The 12,607-nt window shown below is 38.7% G+C and overlaps 1 protein-coding gene across 2 annotated transcripts in view; it reads left to right on the top strand.

Annotated features, from left to right (window-relative positions):
• Positions 1 to 12,607, top strand: part of Slc4a4 (solute carrier family 4 member 4) — a 319,583-nt gene that overhangs the window by 38,007 nt on the left and 268,969 nt on the right. Inside the window, exons 1-2 of one of the 2 annotated variants that reach the window (XM_026402583.2) lie at positions 4,269 to 4,449; positions 4,801 to 4,874. In XM_026402583.2, coding sequence (XP_026258368.2) covers positions 4,331 to 4,449; positions 4,801 to 4,874 — 193 coding nt within the window. In that variant the 5' untranslated portion in view covers positions 4,269 to 4,330. Of the gene's footprint in view, positions 1 to 4,268; positions 4,450 to 4,800; positions 4,875 to 12,607 lie in introns of those variants that run through there. The other variant, XM_026402584.2, reaches the window with a different exon arrangement.

Raw genomic sequence — 12,607 nt, 5'->3', positions numbered from 1 at the left:
CTGCCACTTGCTGACTGGCTGAGTGGCAGCTGCTTGCGTGGTGCAGACCAGCTAGTGAGCACGTTGGCAGTTGGCGCGGGTTCTGGGGGTGGGAACTCAGAGGGGTGGAATGTCGATGGGTGCTCAAGGCCCAGTGGCTGACAGTTTTGCACAAATGTTTCTCGTGCCGGGCTTAAGTCACCCTTACAAGCCTGCTCAGTGATTAGGACCGGCTGGTGAGAGCCGGTCCGTTTGGCAGCAGATTTGACAAGTGCTACAGTTAAATCATTTTCGTGTCCCAGAATAAAGGAGAATAAGAAAAATCCTGCTGTGAGTGTGGATTTCTGTAGAAGATGCATAACTTCTACTGTCAGTGGTCCTGTTAAAGGAAGGCAGTACTGGCGCCAAGTGGATTGTACACTGAGTGGTGTGACCCTTATCCCCGTGATGCTGGTGAGAAGCTTCCAAATCTATTCTGAACTTTGCTCCATGCTGGTGATGTGAGCAACCCAGGAGCTGTTTAGAAGCATGCTTCTTCCTTTCCTTGTTTTCAGCAAATGCAGGACATGTGAAAAAATGGATTTGGGGGTCTGATTAACTGGATGAGTTAATGTCTTCTTACTGATTGATAGAGGGAAACTGGTTGGGTCTGATGGTCATTTAAAAAGACATCTCTGTCTTACTAATAATAGCAAGCAACTGCTGAGAGGATTTGGGGTGAAGGGACACAAACACAAATAATTGACATTGTGATGTAAAGATGGAAAAAAAGATGGAAAGTCCTGTGGTTTGTGCAGAAGCCCAAGTGCACCAGGCTAGACTTACTCCTGAGGAGTGAGGGCTGCTCTGGGGAAAGACCACCTTGGATAGACAGGTTTTGTATTTTCAGTTTGCCTCATTAACCTCTTTTCACTTCCTACAGGGAAGAGGCTGGTTGCAGATATTTTGCGTGGTCCATCAGAAAGATCTAAGTTTCTAGTTATTTCTGGAGGGAATGTGAAATATGCATCAAAGAGCCAAGGAACTCACCCATCATCGCTCTCACTCTCTAATTCAGATGGAACATTGGGACAGTGCTTCAGATAGGCTGGGTGGTTTTTCAGTTTGGGAAGAGGGCTTGGAGCATTAACTTTTCTACCTCCCCTTCCAGTTGTTACTGTTTCTCTTTGTTTCCTTCCTCTTTGGTTATTGCATGTAATTTTTGGAAGGATTTAGACATCAATGTAAAACATCTAATTTAGGAAATATGTAAGAAGACAAAAAGACTTCAGGAATGGCTTGATGAATGGTGGGGTGCAAAAATGACATTCTGTATGAAAGGGTCTTGGATTCAGTATGCTGATGGAACTGGAAGAGGGTTAGTTCTGAGACGACATCTGAGCTAAACCACTCTGTTTTACAAAGGAGAGATAGTATAATTAGTGTACATGCAGAAGTATGGGGGTCTAGGATTTTGTTGTGCTTCTGAGGTCTTTTAAGTTAATTTTCCTAGTAAACTGTCATTCTTACTAATGTCTATAAATGCTGTATAACCAATGGATTCTTCCTTGATGCTGGGGGAAGTCTTTGAGAGGGCAGATATGCTTGAGCTCTTATCTATTTTGCCTATCACGGTTCCTCTGGTGCTTGAAGTGTGCGTGGCTGGTAGTAGTAAGTACTTAACCGAGTGCATGAATGGAAGAGGGTAGGAAAGGGAAAAGGGAACTGTTGAATATCCTCTTTGTGCCTCCCACTGATAATGAGTGTGGTTTGTTCCTTTTGTTCTGGTCATAGTCACTGGTGTCCTCCATATTGCCAAATCCGATTCTTACTTCCCTGTCTCCATCTTTCTCAGCAACAGTACTCTCCTCATTTTGTGACTTCCATGAAATCGGTCTTGACTGTTTTCCCCTCTTACCTCATTGGCTCTTTTTGTTCCATTGCTCTACTTGTAGATGTTTCAGCACTTATTATTAGGTCTGCTCCCTCCTCTACATTTTCTTCTTGTGTGATCTCATCTAGTAAGAGTTTAAGCACTAGCTTCATTCATTGATGGTCCAGATTTTATCTCTAGTCCTGAGCTCCTACGCTCTAGGCTCAGGCATCTAGTAGTGCCCCTGACAGCTCCCTTCTTTCTCTTTATCTCTCTCTCTTTTTTAATATTTATTTTTTAGTTGTAGTTGGACACTGTACCCTTATTTTATTTATTTATTTTAAAAAATGTAGTGCTGAGGATTGAACCCAGGACCTTGAATGTGCTAGGCGAATGCTCTACCACTGAGGCCACTACCCCAACCCCTCTCTTAAAAAAAAAAAAAAACACAAAAACAAACAAACAAAAAAACACCCCAAAACACATAAGATAAGCATCTTGACCTTAGAGTGTCCAAACAGAACTCTTGATTCTTTCCCAACAGCCTCTTTCTCCCTTAGGCTCCCATGGTTCCTGTGCATTTCCTAAACTCTTTGTCCTCTAACCCTTTATACAGCAGCCAGAGTGATCTTTTAAACAGGTAAATCAGCTCAAGTCACTGTCCATCTTGAAACTCTTCAGTGGCTCCCATAATGCCTCTAATTCTAACTCCTTATCATGGCCTGCATGTCCCCAATTCTTTCCAGTTTCATATCCTGCGGTTGACCTTCTCTCTTACCCAACTTCACTGACCTCGTTTCTGTTCCTGGAACTTGCTGAATTCGTTCCCACCTTAGGGCCTTTCTATTTCCTTTGCTTGGAATGCTCTTTCTCCAGATTTCCACAGGGCTGGTTCCTTCCTATCATTTTTGTTGCTGCTTAAATGTTACCTCCTCATCAGAACCACCCTGTGCTGAGTGGCCCCTGTCTCATTTTACTTTCTGCAAAGGTCTTAATGCTATCTGAGATTACCTTGTTCATCTAGTCATTGTTCGTGTTTTAGGAAATTTTTCTTTCACAGGCAGCAAATAGAATATGCTGTATCATTTAATCTTCTTGAGAACCTGAAGCTCAGAGAGATTGGTAAATGATTTGACTCCTTAAGTCTGTAAGGCATTTTCTTTCCCACTGTAATCCTGATGACTGACCTGTAACCTGTTTTATGTATTTAGTTTGAGTACCATGAAGAAATGATCCTGATATACATCAGGATGAGCCTTTACAAACAAGGCCCTTGTCCCTGAGAGAAGAAATCTTGCACGTGTCCAGAGGTAATGATTTCCTCAGTGATGTTGTCCACCAGTGGTTCATCAAGTTAAAAAAGAAAGAAGAAAGAAACAAAGAAAGAAACATTTATTAAACAATGTAGTATGTGCAAGATCACGTGCTAAAATGTTTTTGGGTGTATTATCTAATCTCAAAGCAATCAACATAAGTTTGATATCATTGTGTTGAACTGATGCAAAGTTGATATCATTACCTCGATTTTATACATGGAAAAACAGGCTTGAACAAGTCAAGTACTTTGCTCCAGGTGACATTGCTACTAAGTGGTAGAACTAGATTCTTTTAAACTCAAGGCTACTTGACACCAAATTTCTGACTTTTTATGCTTAAGATTGTTGCTTTGTGAGGTGAATATGCTCCCAAAATAGTAAGAAGGAAAATATGAATTCAGTGCATAACCACATAGATTATAACAAATATCTGAAATACAAGAATAAGTTATAGAGACAATATTGAAAGCAGACTTGCCGTATTCAATGCCTGAGCATATAATTGGATGAATAGAATACAGAGTGAACATTTGGTTCTCTGGCAGGGCTCATGTACGGTATGACATAGAGCAGCTGTCCCCAGAGAAAGTTCTTTGTTTCTAGACCGGTACTACACAAGCAGCATTTGAGCAATTCTGGATTTCTTTCTGCTTTTGCTATAAATAGAGTTCATGGAATTCTGTATATCAAAGTTAAATGCAATGAAAAGGAGCCACAGAGTATGGAAATAAAGCTTAACTCATTCTATAAACTAGAAACATGTTTGGCATCGGGAGGCTGTAAAAAACGCTGTCATTCCTTGGATGGATTCTGAGGTCTTATTTAGCATATGAAATTGCAGAGTAGATCCTATTATGTAAGGAGACAGGAGGACAGCATAATGTGGTTACAAAATGAAGAACTTTCAGGGAAGAGTTAACAGGGCAGATATACATAGAGAGAGACGTGTGATAAGAATGTGGAAAATGAATGAATGGGCGGCATGTATATGTGCCTATTGCCGAAGCCGGGTTGCTGGATAATCCTCAGATGTCAGATTTCCGTAAGGCCAACATGTGACTCAAAGCTTGCCACTCAACAGAGAATACTGGGCTGTGCTGGTATTAAGAGGCTGGCTGGAAGCTAGGCTCCCACTGTGCATTAGCCTAACTCCCTGTCGCTCTCTGCATGTGGGTGGGTGTGCATGTGTGTGTGTGAGGGTATACATTTTGTGCAGTGGGTGTTTAAAGAGCTAAGCACTGAAACTGGATTTCCACAAACGATCATCACGAGCACTCCAGACACACCAAACTTCCTCTCTTGGTATTTTTTTTTTTTTTTTTTTTGCTTTCATCATTTTTTTTTCTTTCTTTTTGCAAATCCCAAGAGGGGAGCACCCCACCATCCAGCCTCCAGGATTGGGATTATTTTCTCTTACCTGTCCATGTGGGTGCCCTCTCAAGGTTAGAGCTGAAGCTATGTGGGGCCGGCATATTCTCAAGCACCAGATGAGAGGAGCTGCGTGAAGGAGTAGCAGCCACCAAAGGAAGAGAGACTCTGCCCTGTTAACATGAACAACAGCTTGCAGGTTAACCTGCCCAGGAGCTGGGCTGCTTCAAGTGGCTCACTCCAGGAGAAGTCTGAGCATTCTTTTTTTCTCTTTTATTACTATAGGATGGAGGATGAAGCTGTCCTGGACAGAGGGGCTTCCTTCCTTAAACATGTGTGTGATGAAGAAGAAGTAGAAGGTGAGCTTTTGGGGTCTGGGAAAGTATATTCATATACATATGTCTCTGTAGCATCTGCCCATTTCATATAGCATACGAAAGTTAAAAACCAAAGCTTATCTATGGAGTTGCTTTAATCTCTACATTTTGCTTTAACACAGAAAGTAATTTTAAGAACTTCATTGGTTCCTCAGAATCTAAATGAGTGTGGTATTACCTGTTATTTTTTTTAAGTCTTATTTTAAAGCAGATACCAGTGTTATCTCTGCCTCTCCATCAAAACTAAATATTTTACTAGATAAAATTAACCACCTTTCAATGACTAATTCCAGGGAGCTGCTAGATTTATATAAATGAATCTGGCAGCTCCTTCTAATATTCTTTTCTGTAGCTTGCAGGGGAGAGAAACAGATGTTGCAGAAGAAGGTGAATACCATTGTTACAGGAAAAATGGGTCTAAGCTGAGGATATTGAGAGTGGTAAAATGGATGAGTTTTAGTTAAGAAAAGATGGACAGGCATTTTTTTTTTATTTAAAATTAAGCCTCCAGGACCTCTTTCACTAAAGTTCCCCAGTGTCTGTTAGAAACTAAAGAAAAGGTATATTTTAACTGGTGCTGTGATGCTTTCAGTATGCATCTCCTTCTCTTGTCCCTGGATAGATCAGTACTGTGGACATAATGCTGCTTATTTGACAGTGAGAAGACAGGGCTTCCTTAATACTTACTAAAGTATTTATGTAGAGGAATCGCAGATATACAAGTTATTATTGATATTTATAGTGACATTTTATAAAATAATCAGAGTTAAATGAAACTTGCAGATGAACCCTGTGATCAATTCTACCTGTTAAAATCACCCGAGGGACAATTTATATGTGTTTTGGAGACTTTATCTGACTACTGTCATTTTCATAAGCATTTAAGTGCCTCTAAAAATCTTGGAACAGAGAGTGGTGTGTTGGAAAAAGAGGGTCTTGTGTGTTCTGGAGTGACTCCTCAAGTGAAGAGAACACCAGGCCCAGGGCAAGTGATGCTCCTTACCACCTGGGATGACCTGAATAGTATGAACAGTCTCAGGCTGTTTCTCATGATTCTTGGTACCCTCCCCCCACTTCCCGCATTTATGCTCTTGAGACTGACTAATAAGAATTTGATGCCTAAGTTTCTTAGGAAAACGGAAACTACAATATTTTCTCTCATATTGTTTTATGGGTTCCTTGCATTTTTACAGCACAACTGTGGGAAAATTTCAAGCTGGAGAAAGCCAAATAGCAAAACTTTTGTCTTAAGAGTTGTGTAATCCATGTTAAATCTTCATTGTAGTGACTCTGTCACTGTCAAAGAGGAGATAAAACCATTACAATTACAGCATAAGAAAAAATATGTTTGAGTGACTATCCTGTAGTGTTGGGACAATTAAAGTGGAAACAACTTGGGAATGAGAGGTACTGGGTGTGTGTTTTCCTTTGAGAATAAAGTCCTAGTTGGATTCACAGGAGATGTAAATCTTGAGTTTATAAGTTTGTAGGATTGACAGCACACTACTGCAGTAGAATAGTGTGTGCAGTTTCTTAAAGCTTTGATGAAGAAGTTTATTTCCTGAATTATTTCCCATGACTTTCAAACACAAAATTGGGTAGAAACAAAAAGACAACCAATGATGATTGAGATACATGCAAAATTCAAGAAGTGTGTTGGCTTTGTGGGGTTAAACTTGCCACATGAATTTTGTGCATTTTCTCATTCTTATAAGGTCTCTATATTAAAGGTATCTTTCATTGATTGGTGCCTGGGGCTCATTCAGGGCACACTTAGTTGCCTGTTGTTGAAATCCTGAGGCCCAAGTAGGGTGATTGTTGCTTTTGGTGTTAGCATTTGGTACAGAACTTCCAAGAATGGAGGCACTCCTAAGTAGAAGTCTTGATACAACAGTTGGGAACAATTCATTTCTATTTGACCCTCCCCTTTTCGCATCTGTCTTCATCTGATGGAAGTGGAAGGACTCATGTTTTATAATGGCTCTAGGTGAAGTTGAAAAGCACATAGTTTTGATGGCATATCTGTGGTTCCAGTGGTTGGGAGCTAAGAAACAAGTGACTCGGTTGTCTAGACTTTTGACAAAGAATCACACATAAAGGGGGGTGTTTTTCTAATGAATCTATCTCATATTTTGATTGTATAAAGAAGGTTGTGTTTGAAAGAAAGCAAAGAGTTATTATCTGGATTCTGAAAATCTTTGTTTCTGGTACATTTATGGCAGAAGGGAATGCTCCAGTTAAAGAATCAGGAATTCAAAAGACAAGGAGTTGGAACATCTTAGGTGTATATTTTCAAATACAAGTAGTTGTTTTATCCAAGTAATTATTTCCCTTGCTTCTAGGATAAAAATAATTAAAGTATATTGCAGCATACTTGGAAAAAAGTAAACCTAAAACTTCGTTTTTTGTTTTTTTTTTTTTTTAGTAATCTGCAAAAATAAGATGTATTTTCATTAAGTGATTATTTATGTGATGAATGTCCAATAGTTCTATTACTTTGGATGTTTATGCATTAAAAATACTTCTTAGCATCAGCTCAGCCTGATGCTGTCTCCTAGTTCCTTCTAATTCTGTAGTTCTGAGAAGGGAAGAGAGACTGAGAGTTCAAACCACGCCTTCAGTTCACCTTGTTCAACTCTGTTCTCAGTGGGTGGCATGACACTTAATCCACATTCTCAAAACTCAATAGAAAAACCATCATTTGCAAAACTCAGTAAGAATAGAGTGAGTCAGAAGAGGAGTCATCTTTTGTTTCAATAATGAATTTATCTATGTGGTGTATATTTAAAGACCTAAACCTTGTTTTCATATAATTTCCCTCATGTGTTAATGGCTTAGAGGTATATTCTCTAAAAAGGAAACCAAGTGCCCATTTTAATCTTTAAAATAAATTGAATTCTTTTTTGTTTGTTCCTTTTATTGGTTACCTTATGTATGATTTTATAAAGTGAACATTTTGGGAAGGGACTGTATTAGTTTATTTAACATTTTGGCATTTCAGATATTAATATTTGTTTCTGTACCAAAAGCTCCCACTTCTTCCCAGGTGCTTCTAGAGAATTGGTCTATAGATGACAAATTAACATTACTGGAATGACCCAGAAATGTTGACCATGAAGGACAGCCACTCATTTCAAACACAGATGGGGAAATTGCCAGGTTTGGTTGGGTGAGCCAAGATTGAGACAGGAAGCAAGAATCCCAGGAAGCAAGAGTCCCAGGTAGCTATTTGCAAACTGGAGGAAATCCTATGGATATTTTATTCTTTACAAAGTCAGCTTGGATTTTGGATCTGTGTGATATAAACAGATTACTTAATATTCTCAAATTTCGCAATAGGGGAAAAGAGCAAACTCCACCTTATCCTTTGAGATAAGGCCTTGGCTCTGCAAGGCTAGGTAACTCCCCAGGGACCTTGGCAGCTTTGACTTCATGAGGAGGGGCCTCTTAAATCAACTCCAAACAGCAACTCAGGAAACATAAAGCACAGCAAGACAATATGGTCTGAAATGTGTCTCCATTCCTGAAGCCTGATCGGCGGTCTCTTAAAGCTGTTATGCTACCTCATGATGGTTTCCCTTCAAAACTGAGTCCAACAGGAAGTATGCTCCCACCTGTCCGCATGGAAAAATAATGCTACAAATTCTACCATCTACTGAGGGTCACTAAGAGAGGGAGCATTTTTGCAAATGTGTGGAGTTTACAGAAGGGTTTTTTTGGGGAAATAAAAGAAAAAAAGTAGGACAGGGCTTGGGATAGAGTAGATACTAAATATTTGTTAAAAGAACGAATAACTTAAATAAAGCATATGTAGAATTTATATAATCCTCTTAAATCTTTAAGTTTTTAGTTAGAAACTTAGTTCTCTTAGTACTTTTATCAAAGGAGATGATGATATAGTCTCTAATGATCTTATCCTTGGTATTACTTCTGTTTGATTTCACAAAGGTCATTATCATTATATATTTATATTTATATAAATATGTTTATATTGATAAGAAAAAGAAACTCTGAAGACACCACTGCTTTATCCTCTTTTGTTGTTCGGCTCTAGCTTTTTTTTTTCTTACATACATCACAATAGAGGATTGTGAGATGGGGTAGAGAGAGAAGATGGGAGGGGAGGGGAGGGGGGATAGTAGAGGATAGGAAAGGTAGCAGAATACAACAGTTACTAATATGGCATTATGTAAAAATGTGGATGTGTAACCGATGTGATTCTGCAATCTGTATTTGGGGTAAAATTGGGAGTTCATAACCAACTTGAATCTAATGTATGAAATATGATATGTCAAGTGCTTTGTAATGTTTTGAACAACCAATAAAAAAATAATTAAAAAAAACAATAGAGGAGTACACCACGTTTATAATTTTTTTGCATTGCAATTCTTAATACACCTTTATACCACAATTTATCAAATCTCTGTTTGTATATAAGGTATGTTGACACCAAATTCACATCTTCATACATGAATTTTGTGTAATGATGACCGTCTCCTTCCACTATCGTTGCTATTCCCATTCTCCCCTTTCCCTCCCATCCCTATTCCCTATCTAGAGGTAATCTTCCTCCCTTGCTCTCCCTCCCAACCCCATTTTATGGACAGCATGTGTTTACTGGCTTATTTTATTTATTTATTTATTTTTAATGTGGTGCTCAGGATTGAACCCAGTGCCTCACACAGGCTAGGCAAGCGCTCTGCCACTGAGCCCCAGCCCCAGCCCTTCTGCTCTAGCTTTTGACGAGAGAGACTAAAAAGGTGAAATGGTGGCTTTTGTCTTTTTGGAGGTCAACATTTAACTGATATGAAATCATAATGACTTAAACCTATTTTTTTGTTAGAGGGTTTTAGGATGATCTACTCTTTTGCATTGGAGGTAGTATTCTAAAGGAAAAGTGGGGCCTTGGTAGGCATTTGTTAATAATTACAATGGCCCAAAATGTAATTGCTGAGAAGGAGTGAATGAAAACCTATCGGATGGGAAGGGAGGGGCCGACTTGGGGTTGGGGCTATTCTGAGCTGTGGATATAAGTGTCCGGTTGCATTTTGCTGACCTCTTCTCTGCCGTTCACTCTAATTGCTCAGAAACAGTGTGTACAGAGGAAACACTTGGGCAAATACTGCAGAAGGAAAAGCCTTCTTAAAAGAAACAAAGCATCCACACACTGGAAAACTTTAAAAGAAACCCAGTGAGGTGTTTAAAGGTTGGTACTTGAGTGGCAACTTAGTTTTCCCAGAGCAGCTTGAGTCCTTACAGACCTTTCCCAGCTCCCTGTTTCTTTTTCCTTGCGGCCTAAGCTGAATGCTAGCCAGAGGTCCTCAAGGCTGCAGCACTTAGCTCTGTAGCTGCCTGACACCTTCTGCTGCGTCAGTGAAGTTAAATATGTATATATAGATTTCTTTCCCTTTAAGGAAATCTGATGATAGTTCTATGGGTTTTTGAAACTGGAACTAGACATCATCACTTCCCAGAGTTTTCTAATTGCAGAGAATTCTCTGTTAATACAGTGGGTCTAAAGCCCTCTTGAAGCCACTTTCTGTCCTAAGTGTCAACATTCTTTTATGGCAATAAGCCATAACAAATTGAACATGATACTTGGATGGTGTTTTACAAGGATCCAGAAATTCTGAAATGATGCATTTGCAAAAATTTTATCTGTAGGTTGAGTTTCTTTTTAGAAGCTTCTTATCTGGTCAGACTAGTGAGACATATTGTTTTATATTTACTTTTGGAAGTGTCTACCATTTGTTTTATTCATGTGTTGTTGAAGCAAAATGGCTAAGCATTGGTTTGAGAAATAAAAGTTTAAGGCTTTACTCTGGATGAATCGTTGCATAAATGAAGGAAGCAAGTTATAGCTTGGATTTTGGGTCTCTTTCTCTTTGTAAAATGGGAGCAGTGGAACATGCCACTCACCATAGAACTCTTGATAATTACCAAAACCAGTGTTTCTTCTGTACTTGGTGTTAGGAGTAGGAATACTTTGTACTATACCATTCTTCAACCATTCTTCATTCTTTCTGATTGAGACAGATTTGTCCATGATTTTCATTGATTATTACTAATCTAAAAAATTCTAATTGGCTTAAATAATTTTTCTTTCTTTCTTTCAACTTGCTTAATTCATTTCTCTCAATATCTATCCTTTAACTTCCTAATCATGCTTACCTACTGCTTCCTGAATTAGAAAGGTCAAGCCAGAATGGTCAAGTGAAATTTCCCAGGGACTATTGTCTGCTTCTCTTCAAGTGCAGTCTGATTCTCTGTACGCTTGGATATAAGATATAATTTTCATGGTTAGGTTGCTCTGATATATCTATTGCCCTTAATTTGTTAAATAGTCTCCTTTCCCAAGAAGAGGTCTATTAAGGTGTGATTGTGTACAGGGTGAAATACAAATGCTGGCTCACTGTCTAACAAAGGCTGCAGTATTATTTCTTCTGCAAAACAGATTCAAGTGTGTAATGTTGTACCATTAGTAAGGATAGAGGAGTCTAATACATGTGTATGTCTATAAACATGCACATTTTACCCCCTCTGCAGCATAGACTAGAATAATTCTGTTCCCTACTGGGTATTATGTAATTTAAGTGCCAATTAAATGGGATTATGCAACAGTATAGAAATAATTCTATATATTCTAGCCTGAGCTAAATATCTCCCCATTTCTATCATCACAAAATTCACAATCATTGGGGGGAATTGAAAATTGGGCCTGATGAGGGTGAGCAGAGTGAGAATAGAATAAAGATCAGCTAAGGCCCTCTTGTTGCTGTAGTGAGCTTTTATTTTATTTTATTTTTTTATCTTACTTTTTTGGCTGATAGTGAGGTTTGAGGTGAGAGCCTGCTGTGCCAGGGGTTCATGGGAGGTTCTGAACATTGTATCTCTGAGGCTGCTGATTGCCAGGTGGGATGAAAGGTGAAGGTAGTGAGGGTGGTGAGTGACATCAATTGAATCAGCAGTATAGGTGACTTAAATAATTCCTTTCTCTGAATAGCTGAAAAAGCTTTTAAATCAGGTTAATTGTTCTTACCTTTCCGTAGAGTTAGAATCAGAAGGCAGCTTTCCTAAGTGCAGTATCCAATATGCTCACCTATCTTTTGATTTTGAAAGGAGAACAGACTTTGCTTAAGCTTTGTCAGATATTATTTTATTGAATATTTTTATAGTGGGATGCTCAATAACTTTTACCAGGCCAGAACTCCTGAAAATAAAATAGGTTTTGGATTTTAGTGATATTGGCCAATAAATCAGTGTTAAGGGCCAGAATTATGTATTTATAAATTGGTTAAGTCATCACCCAAACCCCCAGTTGATTATTAAATTTTCAACAAGAAATTCTATCTTTACTGTAAAATAAAGAAAATGTCTTTGATTTAGAATGAAAGCTCGTAATTGAATCCAATAGATGCATGTATTTGGCAAATTAGATCAGTATCTGATTGTTCAGGTTTCACTTGCTTTTTATTCAGGCTGTCCTGTGACTTAGAGAACATGGTGGTGTAATAAGTCTCAGGACCTATTTCTATTCCTGGCTCTGCCATTGTCTTTCTGGGTGACATGAGGCAAGTCCTCCTCCTCTGGTTATGGTTACTTTGTGCAAGGTGCAGTTAATAGTCTATTTTATTATGCTCCTACTAGAGATGCTCTATGAATTCTTGGATGATACCTGAAAAATACTTTGATATTTGCAATAACTTTGCAATTAA

The sequence above is a fragment of the Urocitellus parryii genome, chromosome 10 (genome assembly GCF_045843805.1).
Source record: "Urocitellus parryii isolate mUroPar1 chromosome 10, mUroPar1.hap1, whole genome shotgun sequence".
Taxonomy (NCBI): Eukaryota; Metazoa; Chordata; class Mammalia; order Rodentia; family Sciuridae; genus Urocitellus; species Urocitellus parryii.
This window is presented reverse-complemented; position numbering and strand designations above follow the sequence as displayed.